The sequence below is a fragment of the Haliotis cracherodii genome, unplaced genomic scaffold, assembly GCF_022045235.1.
Source record: "Haliotis cracherodii isolate W230 unplaced genomic scaffold, xgHalCrac1.p SCAF_15, whole genome shotgun sequence".
Classification (NCBI taxonomy): domain Eukaryota; kingdom Metazoa; phylum Mollusca; class Gastropoda; order Lepetellida; family Haliotidae; genus Haliotis; species Haliotis cracherodii.
In genome coordinates, this window is record NW_027266270.1 from 6,720,615 (window position 1) to 6,739,209 (window position 18,595).

Here is an 18,595-nt window from a genome sequence, read left to right on the forward strand (position 1 = left end):
CATAACCATAAATTCCTATTTAGGTTGTAAGTCATACTAAATATCTTTTAGAATTTTCAACAGATATCCTCTTCGCTGCCAACATATCTAATAGTTGTGAGGAAAACCCTCTCCTCTGCAGGAAAGGCAGGAAAGCATCACGTTCCCTGTGTGTCCAGTATGTCTATTTACAGGCCACTGTCATATGGCTGGGAAACTGTTGTGCAACGTTTAACAACAGACACATACAGACATAGTTAATATTCGTCATGATCACCTCCAAACAACCCACAAAATGATACATTAAGCAGCATCTCTACTGATGTACTCAAAGAATTAATAAGATTGTAGTTTTGAGTTTTATTATAAAAGTTTGTACAAGTTTGCAATGATGAACACAATGAGACTGCCCAGCATGGAATGAAGTCCTTTGTCAGATCCAATATGGCTGCCAACAGCGTCTGCCATCAGCTTGTTTCCATTGACTCTCCTGGAAACCAAAGATCTGACAGATATAACTTTGACTACTCCCATCACACATTCCCAACTCCATTAACTGGTTACCCATACTAAATTGAATGACAAGCAGTATGAGGTATTTTTCCTAGTCAAAACCTTGAAAAATCAATTGATGTAGCTTCAGTTGCATTTCCAATGAAAATCTATCCATTGTAAAATAATTGTAATAGTATCAAGTTTATCAATACCACAAACATTTGGCATCAATATCTGATAAACACACAATTGAAGTTACCAAATGGATGTACTTGAATATGTTCTCTCCATCCACATGTAGTAATGGTATATTTCATCAAGTACTGTTTTAATTTGGGCACTTTCAAATTATGGAAATCCATTTCAAAGAATAGAGGCTATTGAGCGAGCATTGAGTGTCATTATTAGCAACAGTTGGAATCACGGAGATCTCACGGTCTGGAATATAGACTGTTTAGAGCTACATTCAACAGGTGTTATAACTACCTGATTCCGGCATCTCGTTGAACATAAACTCCTGCTGGTATTCCTTCAAGAACTGCGTTGATCTTGACTCGTCCAAGAACAGGGAGTAAACCCGTTTGATATCATCCACATCCACCTCGGCCCCCTGAGAACAGCACACAAACATTAACTCAGCACAACTAGTAGTCATTCAAACTACAATTAGCAAACTATTTTTTCATACTTTTGAAAGGAACTAGCCACCACTTTGTTTGTTGTTTAGCGCTGCACTCGGCAATATTCAAGCTATTCAAGCTGTAAATAGTCCGTCTTGACCAGACAATCCAGTGATTGATATTGGTATAAGCAACAGTCCACACTGCTGGGGTATGAAGACAGAATCAACCAAGTCACTGAGTCTAACTCATCAGTCTATCATCAGCTCTTACAACAAGCATAGGTTGCTGGGGATCAATTTTAACCCGGAATCCCCATTGAGAATGCACAAAGGAGTTGTATCATACTTCTTGTTTCAAGTGCAGTGGATACATTGTAATTATTTTCCAGCTATCATTCTGTTGACATCACATCGGTGATAGACACTTCAGCATGGTGAGCGACCTGTGAAGATCCGGGGTATAATAGGTTTCCAGTATGCTTTTACAACAAGCGACTAACAGGATTGGGTGGTCAGACTCGCTGACTTGGTTGATGCATGTCATCGTATCCCAACTTCGTGGATTGATGCTCATGACATCAATCACTGGATTGTCTGGTCCAGACTCGATTTTTTACAATCAGCAATAGTGCGGCATTAAACAACAAACAAACAAAAAACTTCTGCATGGTGAGGCCATGCACATGTCAAATAGTCCTTCTCAATAACTAAACAATGATGTATGTGGGCCTGAGATATGAACACCTGTGAATGAGCGAGTGAATGTTTCTTGCTGCAGTCAGCAATATGGACAATTTGGAGTGAGTAAGATGGGTTTAACTCCGCTTGTAACAGTATTGTTGAAATATCACGGTGTTTCAGCTTAATGGGGCGAGGCGGGGTTGGGGGGTGTAAAGTAATGCAGGTCTTAGACACTTACCATTTTGGTATAACCCACGAGCACAGGGTATGGTGCTGACAAAACCCGGACACAGTGAACCGGGATTTGAACCCACAATCATAGGTTCCTGACTTGCCCAATGGACACAACTCCACACAGGGAATTGCAGCGCCTTAGACGAATGGGCCACCTGTGTCCCCATTTGAGTCTGGACCAGACAAACCAGTGACTGAAGGCATGTGTGAGTATGGTTTTACGCCGCTTTTAGCAATTTTCCAGCAATGTCACGGCGGCGGACACCAGAAATGGTCTTCACACATTGTACCCATGTCGGGAATCGAACCCGGGTCTTCGGCGTGGCAGGCGTGTGACGTACCCATGTCGGTCTCCCTGGATTGAGGCATAATGACCTGCCATCAGCCATGGCGGACACCCAGGACACTTCAGCAGACTTGTACAAGTACAGGTTATGGGGACCACTTCTAACCCAGGTCTGGGTCTAAAGACCACATGCTAGTGACTCACCTTCCTCTTGCGACAACACAGACTAGCGGTGGTGATGAGCTGGATGGCGTATCTCAGCGACGTCTCCATCCCGATGCGGGTGAGCACTGTCAGGGCGTCCTCGTTCATCTCTACATCTTCTTCCTCGCACCTGCACCACACAACACTGGGTCAATGGGGGATTCAGATAGAGCAATACACCCGCACCACACAACACTGGGTTAATGGGGGATTCAGATAGAGCAATACACCCGCACCACACAACACTGGGTCAATGGGGGATTCAGATGGAGCAATACACCCGCACCACACAACACTGGGTTAATGGGGGATTCAGATAGAGCAATACACCCGCACCACACAACACTCGGTCAATGGGGGGATTCAGACAGAGCAATACACCTGCACCACACAACACTGGGTCAATGGGGGATTCAGATAGAGCAATACACCCGCACCACACAACACTGTGTCAATGGGGAATTCAGACAGAGCAATACACCCGCACCACACAACACTGGGTCAATGGGAGATTCAAATAGAGCAATACACCCGCACCACACAACACTGGGTTAATGGGGGATTCAGATGGAGCAATACACCCGCACCACACAACACTGGGTTAATGGGGGATTCAGATAGAGCAATACACCCGCACCACACAACACTGGGTCAATGGGGGATTCAGATAGAGCAATACACCCGCACCACACAACAAACAGTCAATGGGGGATTCAGATAGAGCAATACACCCGCACCACACAACACTGGGTCAATGGGGGATTCAGATAGAGCAATACACCCGCACCACACAACAAACAGTCAATTGGGGATTCAGATAGAGCAATACACCCGCACCACACAACAAACAGTCAATGGGGGATTCAGATAGAGCAATATAAGTGCACCACACAACACACAGTCAATAGGGAATTCAGACAGCAATACACCTGCACCACACAACACACAGTCAATAGGGATTTCAGACAGAGCAATTCACCTCCACCATATGACACTCGGCCAATGTAACAACAAGCGATGTGGTTCCTACCTGATCTTGAGGATCTGTTTGATTTCCTTCTCATCGTAGGGTGATGTTGTGATGATGAGGAGTCGGTCCAGCAGGTCGATGGGGATGCCGTGGGGGCTCTTGTACTGTGTGCCTCGGATCCTAAACAGGAGTGCACCATTACACACACTAGTGTCATTGTAGAGTTTGTTTGTTTGTTTGTTTGTTGATTAACGCCGCAATCAGCAATATTCCAGCTCTATGTCAACGGTTTGTAAATAATCAAGTCTGGAGCTGACAAAACAGTGATTGACATCATGAGTATCGATCCACGCAATTGGGATACGATGACAAGCATCAACCAAGTCAGCGAGTCTGACCACCCGATCCTGTCAGTAGCTTCCTCTTACAACAAGCATAGTGGCTTCTTACAGCAAGCATGGGTTTCTGAAGACCTATTTCAGCCTGGTTCTTCACGGGTGTCATTGTAGAGAGTGACAAAACAGGAGTACATTGCGGAGAGACACAGAAATCAACTCTGGGATAAGTAGTGTTACATGGATTCTAGATAATAATAGCAACAAACATCAAGGACACCCTCAACGTTGAACACTGATATCATTACATGAGTGAGTGAGTATGGTCTTATTCCGCTTTTAGCAATATTCCAGCAATGTCAAGGCAGGAGACACACAGTGTATCCATGTGGGGAATCGACGCAGATCTTTGGCGTGACGAGCTTTACCCACTAGATTACCCCACCGCCTTCATCAATACATGAGCATCTGTCATAATCAAATTTGACACTTAACCATAAAGAAAGTGCCTGTGTATACTCCTATTACCTCGTATACTTTGTGAAACATTCAACACTGACTGCTACATTTGAATGTCTTGTGAGCAAGTTTGGCTTCATGTTGCTTTGTACATTTCTTCAGCCCAAAGTGATGCAAGTTCTAGATATTTGAAACCCACAAGGAGTAGGAACCAAGGATCCAGGATTTGATTCCATGACATGTAAATAATCGAGTTTGGACCAGACAAACCAGTGATTGATATTATGCACATCTCACACCATGCTGTCAGAGTACGACAAGTCACTCAGCACCCAACATCCCCTCCAACACACTCCCCCACCCCACATTAAAGTAGTCGATATGCCAACTGACTTTGTGATGCCTCTGTTGGTGGCCACGATGAGTATGGGCGCCATATCACTCTCCAGGGCGCGATTCAGGTAGGAGAAACACTCAATGTCCAACATGTGAACCTCATCAATAAACAGCACCTGAAACATGGCATACATTCAGAAACATTACAACACAAAACAGGAGCCGTTGGTCTTTGTAATCATCTTCTAATGCCAATCATGAAACGTATGAGATTGAAACATTTTGACATTGCGTGACATTTGAGTTAGTTGGGTTTAATGCCGCTCTTAACAGTATTCCAGTTATATCACGACGTGTCAGCCTAATGTGGGAGGAAAGCTCAAAGTGATGCAGGTCGTTTACCACTTTGGTGAAACCCATGAGCATGGGTATGGTGCTGACAAACCTAGAAACATAAACGGGGCGAACCGAGATTTGAACCCACAATTATAGGTTTCTGGCGTGCCAAAGGGATGCAACTCTGCACAGAGAATTGCGGCGTCTTAGACGACTGGGTCAGCCTGGCCCCCGACATTTGAGTGAGCAAGTATCATCTTCCTGAGGCAAGGGAGTTTTTAGTCCACCCAAAACATAACTCCAAAAATCCAGCCTAGTTCGGCAAGGGTGGAAACTGGACTTTTATAATCATTTAACTCCCTTGCCGCAGGAAGATGGTAATTTGTGGCTAATGTCACACCTGACCAAATCACAATCAATGTTTGAGAGAGTGAGTGTTGTTTCAACAGTATTTCATCTCTATCACTGAAGCCTGTAAGCCTGAGCATCAATCCACACAATCGGGATCGATGACATGCATCAACCAAGTCAGCGAGTCTGACCACCCAATCCCATTAGTCGCCTCTTACGACAAGCATAGTCGCCTTTTACGGTAGGCATGGGTTCTGAAGACCTATTCTACCCCGGATCTTAACGGGTGGAAGCCTGAAAGTACTCGAGTATGTCCACCAAACCAGAGACTGAATGTAGGAGCAACAATCCCAGGCATAGTTAGTTTGTAAATATATAACAAGATCTTGTGAGAGCGAGACTTCATTCAAGATGGCGGCACCTAGTGGGTGATCGTGTCTGTAGTTCTAGTCAGTATTGTTCTGTATAAGCGACATAAGTGAGGTTGGTTGGTTGCTGGGGGTAGGGCAGTGAGGCACTAATCTGGATCAGACTGCTGCTCTGTGTGCATGTCAAGGTGGAATCTAACTGACTAAACGACATTGACGCAAGACATCGTTGTGTCATCACTGCATTATTCTGATCTAACACTATCAAGGCATGACATACTATGAGCCAAGTCATGCATCCGGACAAGCCCCTAGCATAGTTGACTAAGGTACTGTGACCCAGAATCCTCAAAGGATTACTTTCAGGAAGCTTGTTTGAATAACTTTGCAAGATTGAAACACACCCCAGGTACGACTTCAGCCTTCCCCTCTTCCCGCCATTCTGCAACCTTTGAATTGATTTGTTCTCGGACTTCTGCCTTGATTTCACCAGTGTCCCCTGAAACACAACATGACATAAAACTCAATTTAACATTGTACACTGTTATCTGCAGTCTGCATCTACATAAAGGAAGTCAGGAACCTGGTGTCTACCTTGGCTGACTCATTCAATTATCTGGAAACAAAAGCCATAAGCAGATAATGAGATAGAAACAGTTTGAATATATTTTTGTTTGCCTGACTGCCTTATGATGGGAGAGAAATGTTACATGACTAGAAATAAAAGGGACTGTTAATAAACTCTTAAAATATTTATCATTGTATTGTACACGTACTGTATTCCCGTAATAAGCACCAGGGGCTTTTAGAAAATTGGATTCAATTTGTTTTCAGAGTTCGAGCTGCAGGGAACAAACTTAGTTGAAATGCTGATTAAACCTATACTTTTTTTCAAACAAAATGTGAAATACACATTACTGTGAACATATCAATCATCTTTCAACTAAAAATCTGTACTAAAAATCAGTAAACAACTGAATGTCTTTTGTTTCCTAGCCACTGAGCCTTCTCCAGGCTGTCCCTCCTCCCCCTGCTGTCCCCCAAGCGGATGTCCGAGGCCCTACTGTGTGCCTACCTGAGAAGAGGGCCAGGAACCCTTGTGTGCGGCTGTTGATGACGTCGATCTCGTGCAGAGTGACGGTGTGGACGACCTCCTTCCTCTTCTGCAGTTCACCCTCGGGACATTGGACAAACTTTGTCTGGAGCACAGAAAGATAGGCTTGTGGGAAAACAATCCAGAAATGGCACACATTGAAAATATCACAGATTCACACGAGCTTCTGACTACGATAAAGAGCACAGGATGTAGACCCCTTTTTCATAGAAAGTGAACAGTAAGGACTCCAGATCGAAAACAAAAACTGACATATGATTTGAAAAGCAAGATCTGCAAAAACACAAAAGATTTTGTTTCATTCTGGAATCTTCAAACTCACTTTCAGAAAAAAAGGATAAGTATTTGGGGTATGTGATTAACTAAGGAAGAGATTCAAAGTGCTAATTCTACAAATATTTATGATTTGTACCAACTGGAGGTGTAGAAGTGCACAGTTTATCCTACAGAGCACATTGCAAACTTTTCTAGCAGGACGATCCGTGGCCCCAGTGGAGACATGTAGTAAAGCTGATACTCAAAGATGAATGGACAGGGTGTCCACAGCTATGTGCCTACCTGTGATCCCATGGCATCATAGTCTCGGGCTCGTGTGAAGGATCTTCCCAGCTTGGTGATCTTTCCTGTAGCTTTGTCAATTGTGATAATATCTCTGAAAAAATGGTGCGCGAGATTCAATTAACACTACGATGAAAAATATAATAGTGAGTGAGTGAGTGAGTGAGTGAGTGAGTGAGTGAGTGAGTGAGTGAGTGAGTGATCGAGTGAGTGATCGAGTGAGTGAGTGAGTGATCGAGTGAGTGAGCGAGTGATCGAGTGAGTGATCGAGTGAGTGAGTACAACTTATAGCAATGTTCCAGCACTAATACAACAGGGGCTTGAGAAATGGGCTTTGCACATTGTACCCATTTAGAGAATCGAACTATGCCCTCTAGGTTACCAGCAAACACTTTAACTACTAGGCTACCCCCACTGCCCAGAAAGACATGGAAATAGATTAATGTTTGGGTTGAGCATTATCTTTGTGATCATATCATGTGTCCTGGCTTGGCGTTTACAGATGCATTTTTCCAGCAAATGAACATATAACATTTGTTAATATGAAATTGTTCTCAATACATTTCAGCAATAAACTTGTGATACAGGTCAAGCTTAAGATACAAGATATCAGAGGTAGTTCCATTACAACCCAAGTATTAGAAACATGAAAAAACTGAAGAACAAAGCCACTAAAAGACAACACCAATTCATCTTTCAAAATAGCATGAGTTGCTTCTCTTAACAGAGTTGCCTCCCTTAACATGAGTTGCCTCCCTTACCCTGCCTGAACCTTCTCCTTGGTGAGAGACTCAATCATCTTCTGTCCCAAGTCGTAGATTGTTTCCATCTCGGTTGTCTTGAGGGTCAGCTTCCCCACCTTGGCTCCCTGCAACACACACGACGACTACAGACACACATCGCCAAGGAAACAACACATAAGGGGATCAGCCAAGCGGATGTTGCAGCCACCATCAGGTCATCCCTTGTTCGTCCAGGGCTAGCATTTCGGTTAGTGTAGGTTTACCAAAATGCTAAGCCCTGGAGATAAAGAGGACGCTATCAGGTGATCTTTGACCCTACCATTAATTTTACTGATGAGCTATTATGAACCTTGAACTGTGATGTTTTTATATCTCAAAAATCTCAAGTTACATTTCTTAAAACATTGTAACTGTTTGTTTCTTGTTTGACGTCAGACTCAGCAATATTCCAGCTTTATGACGTTGGTTTGTAAATAATCAAGTCTGGACCAGACAAAACAGTGATCGACATCATGAGCATTGATCCACGCAATTGGGATACAATGACATGCATCAACCACCCGAGGCTGTTAGTCAGCTCTTACGACAAGCATAGTCACCTTTTATGGCAAATATGGATTGCTGAAGACCTATTCTCCTCTGGATCTGTAACTGTACACTGTCTCAGAACCAACATAAGTTACAAAAGACCTAACACAACCTTGAGTGAGTGAGCTGGATTTAAACACTAGCTATCCCACTGCCCCCAAACAATCTTTACCTTTGCTGACATGTAATCAAAATGAAGTTCAATTAATCAATCAATACATTACAGATACAAGACTTGCATCAATTTTAAAAGAGACACAATTTTACTGTGGTACATAAACATGATTAGCCATCAATGCCATGAAATTGCACAAACCTACAGATCCAACACTGTGTGTGTGTGTGTGTGTGTGTGTGTGTGTGTGTGTGTGTGTGTGTGTGTGTGTGTGTGTGTGTGTGTGTGTGTGTGTGTGAGTGAGTGAGTGAGTGAGTGAGTGAGTGAGTGAGTGAGTGAGTGAGTATGGTTTTACACCGCTTTTAGCAATATTCCAGCAATATCATGACAGGGGACACCAGAAATGGGCTTCACACTTTGTACCTGTGTCGGGAATCGAACCCGGGTCTTTGGCGTGACGAGTGAACGCTTTAACCACTAGGCTACCCGACCGTCCCTGTTCAAGATGAAAGAAGCACAACTGGTAGTGCGGAAACTGTGGCACTAATTGTTCATACTTACAGTTCCTGTGGCTGGCCGATCTATCTGTACTTCTACAACTTCACCTTCGATAATTTCTGTCTCCTCCCTTTAAAAATAGAAAATTTCAGTAAAAGATCTCTCATATTTATGGCATGTGAAAACTTTCTTGTAAAATAGAACTCATCTTCAGCCTAAGAAATTTGTGTTTACATCCTTGTCACATTCTGTTCCAATTTGAAGCCCACCAGTCAATGCGGACTAGCATTCTTGGATAGTTTCTTGTCCTCAGTACAATTAGTAGTCTCCAGCTAGCAGATAAGCATGAAATTCTAAGGCTGCATTTTCAGTGCTGATGATAAGCCAACTATCTATAGCAGGATGGAGTATGCGCTTAGCAGTTTGCAGTTTCACTATCGCAAAGAAAGGTAGCAGTGTACAAGTCAACATCTAACACCCTTTAAACAATGAGTGAGTGAGTTGGGTATAAAATTGCTTTGAACAGTATGGTATTTATATCATGGCATGTCAACCTAATGTGGGAGGAAAACCCAAAGTGATGCAGGTCCATTTTACTGAAACCCACGAGCACGGGTAAGGTGCTGACAAATCTAGCCACATAGTTGAGGCGAAACAGGATCCAAACCCACAATCACAGGTTTCTGGCATGGCCAAGGGATGTAACTGTGCACAGCGAACTGTGGCATCTGAGATGACTGGGCCAGTTGTGCCCCCTTTAAAACAGTAGTGAGTGAGTATGGTTTTACACCGCTTTTAGCAATATTCCAGCAATATCACAGCGGGGGACACCAGAAATGGGCTTCAAACATTGTACCCATGTCGGGAATCGAACCCCGGGTCTTCGGCGTAACGGGCAAACGCTTTAACCACTAGGCTACCCGACCGCCCCTTTAAAACAGTAACTTTCACCAAACAACATTTACCACCCCTAACCCAAACTGACAAAATGTCTGCACTGTTATGAAGACAAGTCTGTCAAAATCCTACTCATGTTTCACGAGCCCCGAAACACATCCAATGTATGTCCACTCACTTGATTCGGACTCCAATGGACTTCCTGAAGGCCTGTGTGAGAGCCTCTGTCTTGCTCATCTCCAGGGAGAAGATCTCGCTGCCGGCAATGCTGGTGAAGGGTGTGTCGGAACCAAGGGCCTGGGCCATGCCTGCAATGTTCAGTAATAATAATGTGGGGTAGATTCAGAATGTGACAAATCAACACCTGAAAACATTCTCACAGCACTACAATAATTACCCTAGTTAAAGGATGAGTGAGCGCTCTATTTTCATTCTCAGCTCCCTAGGGAGATAACAACCCAAGCTGACACACCTAGCGATTGATGTCATGAGCATCGATTCATGCCGTTAGGGTGACACGGAATCAACCAAGTCTGACAACCTGAATATCTGGTATGTGCTCCTTCGACCAGCATACCGTATTCGACGCAAATAAGCGCCCCAGTCTAATAAGCGCGATATTTGCTAATATATTGGCTGGTGAACAATCCCAATTTGCACCCCTTACAATAGATCAATGTACACAAGACTTATTTATTTGTGTATTATATACACTCGTGTGTTATATGCAGCCTTAATTACAGGCAATTTAATTCTGGAAAAATATGTTTGTCGTGTATAATACTCACAGACTTTTCTTTTGTATCATTCAGGCTGTCAGCATAAGCCACGCAATTTACGATCTTTCAACTGTTTTTTTTTCACCAAAATTATATTCTAATATAATCATTCCTTCATATGTTTTTAGGTATGCCCTGAGTGCAAAATCGGCACTCCTGGAAGTGCTCGTTAAGTCTCCAACATCAACATCATCATCATCATCATCATGATCATTCACGCAATAAGGGTCCAGGGAACTCACCCATGGCTATAGCTGTCTTTCCTGTACCTGGCTGGCCAGCTATCAACACTGCACGACCAGCTATCTTCCCCTCCTGTCAACATAACAAACACAGTTGATCAGACATTTGTCATAATCAGGTAATCATAACTACAAATCATTACAGAAGCATCTGTACAAAAGCAACAGTCATACTGCTGACAGTAACAGTTTCCTGGTGACATTCTCAGATAATGTGAGCAAGATAGATTTTACCCAGCTTTAGAAGTATTTCAGTCGAACACTGCTTACTGTGGGAGGGAAGCAACAACACACATGATCAAACAATCAACGGATCCTGGTGCATGTAAGGAAAAGCAAATTGCATCATACAAAAGCGCAACCTGCGCAAATTAAGTTGTGACACAATCCCAAAACATCTACACAATGATGAATCAACTTCTTAAACCTCATCCTCGATTAGTATTATATCTCTGTTCTATTATGATGGTGAGTGAGTACGGTTTTAGGCCGCTTTTAGCAATATTGTCTTAATACTCTGAAACGAAAAACATCTTTTACCATGTTTACAGCATAAAGTTAATTTAAAACAGCCTTTCTTAATAAAACGCATAAATGGCTGGCTCATACCAGGTCATGATTTAAAATGTGGATGTATGTCAAGCGGTTTTGCAAAATGTATATTTGTAATAGTTGTTGATTTAAAGCTGATGATCGAAAGAAATTATGTGATGTTACAGATAAGACAGCTGGAGAGTTGGTGGGAAATGAGTCCAGTATATATGTGGAGATCTAAGAGTGAGTGAGTGAGTTGGGTTTATTACTGCTTTTAACAGTTTTTCAGTTATATCACAGCATGTCAGCTTAATGTGGGAGGAAAGCCCCAAGTGATGCAGGTCTTAGATGTTTACCATTTCAGTGAAACCCTCGAGCATGGGTATGGTGCTGACAATACTAGAAACATAATTGAGGCAAAATCGGTATTCGAACCCACAGTCATAGGTTTCTGGCGTGCCCAAGGGACACAACTCTGCACAGTGAATTGCGGCACCTTAGACAACTGGGTCACCTGTGCCCTAATATCCAATATAAGCCTAACAAACATGTTACCTACAACTAATATTTCATATTAATATCAATAACTCAAAAGATTACCTTAATCATCTCCAAGATGACCCCAGCTGCTCTCCGGGCATCCCCCTGCCCCACCATCCCCTGCGACACCTTCCTTGCTTCCAATGCATCATCAAGACCCAAGCCTCGGATGTGGGAGTGTGCACCTGATTAAAAGGTCATGGTTGTACATAATATCATGTGTGAAAACAGGTCAGAGCTCCAGATAAGCTCTGTATTCGCATAAAATATACAAACTAAGGCACCATAACTCAACTATTGCTGAGTTGCATTCGTACAAATACACATGAAGCAATATAAGCCAATGGGGTAACAACACCCAACGTAGCTTTTTCCAGACTGCGTACATGTAAGTCTTTACAGATCTTTACAGATCTTTACATGATATATCAATTAACATCTTAATTCTGTATCAATTTTCAAAAAGTAATATTAACCATGTTAACAAAGTATTTCAATAACCCGACACTATTACCTTACCATCTATTATGAAAGTTCATGCTAAATCCGATTGAATGAGTGAGTGAGTGAGTTTGGTTTTACGCCGCTTTTAGCAATATTCCAGCAATATCACGGCGGGGGACACCAGAAATGGGCTTCACACATTGTACCCATGTCGGGATTCGAAACCCGGGTCTTCGGCGTGACGAGCGAACGCTTTAACCACTAGGCTACCCGACCGCCCCCCGATTGAATGACACATCTAATTAACTAAATTAACCAGTAAACATGGTCAAGCAAGTAAACATAAATTATTTTATAGGAACAGCAGATGAAATATCGTGGTACATATCGTATCATGACTCAAGTATCCGGACACGTATTGATATGTGAGGGAGGCGTATCATGACAAGTCTAATAACTGGATTGGATGGATAAACTGAGGTCAATATGTCGTCATATAATTTACCATGTGTACCTGGCAGTGTTACAGGGCTTTACATGACGCAGAAACATGCGTCCACTACAAATGTACTAGTATGGACACCTAAAAATATTTAGTGCGTCCCTTAGCATGCACAGTAATGTTCATTGTAACAAATTCTTGAAATGAAATATAAACACATTAAGGCCCTGTGATTAATGTGTTTATCAAATCTAAAGAGTACAGTATACTACATCAGTTTAGTACTAGTACTTTACAAGACCTCATATTTCCTGTAACGACCCTTGAAATAAATAATGGGGGGGGGGGTGGGGGGGGGGGGGGGGGGCTGAACTCGCCAGTTTTGTAGACAGACCGATTGATTATTTGAGTCCACCTCACAAAAATATTTACATAGATACATATAACAGTAAATACAAGTGATCCACTCGTTTATGAGAGACTTGAAATATATCACAGTATATCATGGTTTTAGCTAACAATGGCAATGACATTATCCCAGTATTCTTCAACATGTTTGTGTGAAAGTAAAAGCTTACCAATTCTTTCAATCCTTGTCACTTCTCTAACTTCTTGAACTTTTTCTACTGTTGTCTGGAAATAACATGTACATGATGTAAATTGTTGATCTGACATCAAGATGTTTTATTGTTGTTATTTATATGGAAATGAGATTAGGCTGTCATTGGGGGTTAATGATGAAAACACTTCAGGTATAAATCATAATCATGATAAAAAATGTTATTGAATAAACTTGAGTAATCGTACATCCTAAAGATAGCCAAATGCTCTTTGAATAATGTGCGGAATTTGCTCGAAAACTGGACAACAAAGATAAACATTCATTGAGTCCATGGCAACTATCCATCATTTCTATCGCAAAACAAGAAAAGGACAACTCTATAAATACCAAGCTGACACAACACACCTAGTATACAATCACTGTCGAATAGCTGCATGTAGTATTACAATTAATATGCAATAAATCTAAAACGAAACTTCTGGAACAAAAATTCTTACCGCCGCCATGCTGCCGGTGTGTGAAATAGCGCCCTCTACCAAACTAACTCGGAAGGGACGTAACTTATCGTCAGTCGTCGAGTCCAATCATGTATATACAATTCTTACAAATTCACAAAACGTGTTCGAACCTATTTCCATACCTTCCACACGTGACCCGAAGAAAACAATAAATTAATTATCCACACCCTAACAACCGATTGGTGTAAATCCGATTGGATCTTACAATGAAGAACCTCTAATTAGTAATTTAATCATGCCCACAGATCCTTATTAATTAATTACTATTGTTCAATTGTTTTATTCGAGTCGTAACCATGGTAAGTCACCTATGTTACAAATTACACGATAACACAGATGACCTTTGACGTTTTTAGTACCAAATAACGGATATCTTGGTGACCCTTTTCGCACATTCTAGATCTGTTTGAAATTCTTTGATTAAATATTCAAAAAAGTGTCGTAAATATAATATCCGCTTTGCGTATTTTCGAAAACATTCTAAACGATTCTAGGTTAATCGGCGACGTTCTGGAATGATCAGCGGTGATTTGATAAAGGACAAATACACGTGATCAATAACATGCTATTTTTGAAATTCATTTCTCCGAGTAAATATCCGAAATTTAGATTTAAAAACATGCTGGAAATAACGCCGTGAATGGTGATTTAGTAATGTGTAAAAAATGTTGAGCGACATGTACGATGTACCTAATTTTCAGAGGTTATATTCAGTAATTTTGCTTTGCCTAAAATGACAGTGGGTGATATCACAGAACAGGGAATTTCCAAGAGAAATCAAAACTGTGAAGTGGCTTTGAATGCGTGATGTATGTTGAATTTTATTCGACTTCAAAGTGAGGATTGAAGTGGAGGGACATATGTCCCTCGGGCATCCAGGGGGTTAATTCATATTTTTTTCAGAGCTACGGATTGCGAAATATGGTGAGATTAGTAAAGCGCATGGTTACCGGGCTTCTCGACCTTTCTCTGCCATGTTTGAACTTCAAAAAAAAGACGGCGAATTTTGATTGTGCACCCATGTCACCTACACGTAACTATTTTAGTGTCAGACAGCCATTTCGAAAAAAGAAATTAGTCTGATCAGACTGGTCAGAAAGCTTTATCTTTGCTCACAGTACGTTTAGTCCGCAACGGAAGTTTTGTGTTTTTGTTCAAGTACTGCATATTTGTGTAGACTGAGTCATGGCGATTTAGCACGGCGCTGGAGACGAAACGATAGATTGTCGTTAATCTGTTTATGATGCTGATTGAGCGAAAATATTCAAATGTAAGATATGGAAAGATATGACGGTTCATATCAAGGTGTATATTAATAGACAGGAAGTTAGTGAGTGAGTGAGTTGGTTTAACGCCGCCTTTAACAGTATTCCAGTTATATCACGGCGTGTCAACTTTATGTAGGAGGAAAGCCCGAAGTTATGCAGGTCTCAGGGGTTTACCACTTCGGTGAAACCCACGAGCACGAGTATGGTGCAGACAAACCTAGAAACATAATTGGGGCGAACCGGGATTCGAACCCACAATCATAGGTTTCTGGCACAGCGAATCGAGGCGCCTTAGACGACTGGGTCACCCGTTCCCCCGGCAGGAAGTTAGAATTTGGTTACTGTACTCTGTGTGAAGCAATAAGAATGTTCTAACACTTTTTACGCAATATGTTCGTTTTTGAAACCGCGACGTCATCACAGTGCGGCACTTAGCGGTATGTAAAGCCAGCTGACGACCAGGCACCATATGAGGGTTAACGGTCAGGCAATACTGATGCACAGTATGCAATACTTGCTGTCTACCTCGCGGTGACGTGACGCACTCCAACTCGCTGTGGGGTTGCCATAGTGATGTGACAAATAGTTGACAAACTACCCTTACTAAACTTTCTCAAAGTTATGATTGGGAGATCTTTAATAACAAACCTGATCATTTTAATCCGAGCGTGGTGATATAACAAGTGGTGCGTGTCTGTGCGCGTGCGTGCGTTTGCGTGTACGTGCGCAACCTAGTGTCAGTTCGGCTTTAGTTTAAGAGAAGGCGAATATTGGGATGTTGGCGAGATGGGATGAAGCCAGTAATACGGTACCAGTAATATAGGCTGTTGGCGACAAATCAAGCAGAGTGGGTGAGTGAGTATGGTTTTACGCCGCTTTTAGCAATATTCCAGCAATATCACGGCGGGGGACACCAGAAATGGGCTTCACACATTGTACCCATGTCGGGAATCGAACCCGGGTCTTCGGCGTGGTGAGCGAACGCTTTAACCACTAGGCTACCCGACCGCCCCCAAATCAAGCAGAACAGGTGGTTGGGTTCATTTGTTTTGCCGAGGTGATGCAGGTCTTACACGTTTTATCAGTTTGGCGAACCCAGTGAGCACGGATATGGACCTGATATACCCAGAAACGTAATCAGGGCGAAACAGGATTCGAACCTGCAATTATAGGTTTCTGGTTTGTCTTAGGAACGCAACTCTTCACAGCAAATCGCGGCGCCTCAGAAGACTGAATCGCACGTGTCACCGTAAGGCACCAGTCACTTTTAATAGAGGCGAGTGGGTCAGGAACGAACAGAGGAATGTCACTAAAACATATGAGTCTCCAGGAGAGTGTCACCAAAACACATGACAGTCTCTAGGGGAGGGTCACCAAAACATATGACAGTCTCTAGGAGAGGGTCACCAAAACATATGGCAGTATTTAGGGGAGGGTCACAAAACATATGACAGTCTCTAGGGGAGGGTGGGAGGGTCACCAAAACATGTGACAGTCTCTAGGAAAGGGTCACCAAAACATATGACAGTCTCTAGGAGAGGGTCACCAAAACATATGACAGTCTCTAGGGGAGGGTCACCAAAACATTTGACAGTCTCTAGGGGAGGGTCACCAAAACATATGGCAGTCTCTAGGAGAGGGTCACAAATACATATGACAGTCTCTAGGGGAGGGTCACCAAAACATATGACAGTCTCTAGGGGAGGGTCACCAAAGAATATGAGTCTCCAGGAAAGGGTCATCAAAACATATGGCAGTCTCTAGGGGAGGGTCACCAAAACATTTGACAGTCTCTAGGAGAGGGTCACCAAAACATATGGCAGTCTCTAGGAGAGGGTCACAAAAATATATGACAGTCTCTAGGGGAGGGTCACCAAAACATATGAGTCTCCAGGAGAGGGTCACCAAAACACATGACAGTCTCTAGGAGAGGGTCACCAAAATATATGACAGTCTCTAGTAAAGGGTCACCAAAACACATGACAGTCTCTAGGAGAGGGTCACCAAAACATATGACAGTCTCTAGGGGAGGGTCACCAAAACATATGGCAGTATTTAGGGGAGGGTCACCAAAACATATGACAGTCTCTAGGGGAGGGTGGGAGGGTCACCAAAACATGTGACAGTCTCTAGGAAAGGGTCACCAAAACATATGACAGTCTCTAGGAGAGGGTCACCAAAACATATGACAGTCTCTAGGGGAGGGTCACCAAAACATTTGACAGTCTCTAGGGGAGGGTCACCAAAACATATGGCAGTCTCTAGGAGAGGGTCACAAATACATATGACAGTCTCTAGGGGAGGGTCACCAAAACATATGACAGTCTCTAGGGGAGGGTCACCAAAGAATATGAGTCTCCAGGAAAGGGTCATCAAAACATATGGCAGTCTCTAGGGGAGGGTCACCAAAACATTTGACAGTCTCTAGGAGAGGGTCACCAAAACATATGGCAGTCTCTAGGAGAGGGTCACAAAAATATATGACAGTCTCTAGGGGAGGGTCACCAAAACATATGAGTCTCCAGGAGAGGGTCACCAAAACACATGACAGTCTCTAGGAGAGGGTCACCAAAATATATGACAGTCTCTAGTAAAGGGTCACCAAAACACATGACAGTCTCTAGGAGAGGGTCACCAAAACATATGACAGTCTCTAGGGGAGGGTCACCAAAACATGTGACAGTCTCTAGGAAAGGGTCACCAAAACATATGACAGTCTCTAGGAGAGGGTCACCAAAACATATGACAGTCTCTAGGGGAGGGTCACCAAAACATTTGACAGTCTCTAGGGGAGGGTCACCAAAACATATGGCAGTCTCTAGGAGAGGGTCACAAATACATATGACAGTCTCTAGGGGAGGGTCACCAAAACATATGACAGTCTCTAGGGGAGGGTCACCAAAGAATATGAGTCTCCAGGAAAGGGTCATCAAAACATATGGCAGTCTCTAGGGGAGGGTCACCAAAACATTTGACAGTCTCTAGGAGAGGGTCACCAAAACATATGGCAGTCTCTAGGAGAGGGTCACAAAAATATATGACAGTCTCTAGGGGAGGGTCACCAAAACATATGAGTCTCCAGGAGAGGGTCACCAAA

The 18,595-nt window shown here is 42.8% G+C and overlaps 1 protein-coding gene across 1 annotated transcript; it reads right to left on the minus strand.

The window, feature by feature from the left end:
- Positions 1–324: 324 nt before the first annotated feature.
- Positions 325–14,235, minus strand: LOC139461759 (ruvB-like 2). Its single transcript, XM_071243216.1, has 15 exons — positions 14,210–14,235; positions 13,729–13,783; positions 12,325–12,449; positions 11,191–11,263; positions 10,348–10,477; positions 9,336–9,402; positions 8,090–8,196; positions 7,329–7,422; positions 6,732–6,855; positions 6,061–6,155; positions 4,659–4,777; positions 3,532–3,651; positions 2,502–2,631; positions 961–1,084; positions 325–469 (listed from the first exon to the last, which is right to left on the minus strand). Exons 1-15 carry the CDS (start codon positions 14,216–14,218, stop codon positions 447–449), a joined length of 1,395 nt encoding a protein of 464 aa, XP_071099317.1. The 5' UTR covers positions 14,219–14,235; the 3' UTR covers positions 325–446.
- Positions 14,236–18,595: the final 4,360 nt, after the last annotated feature.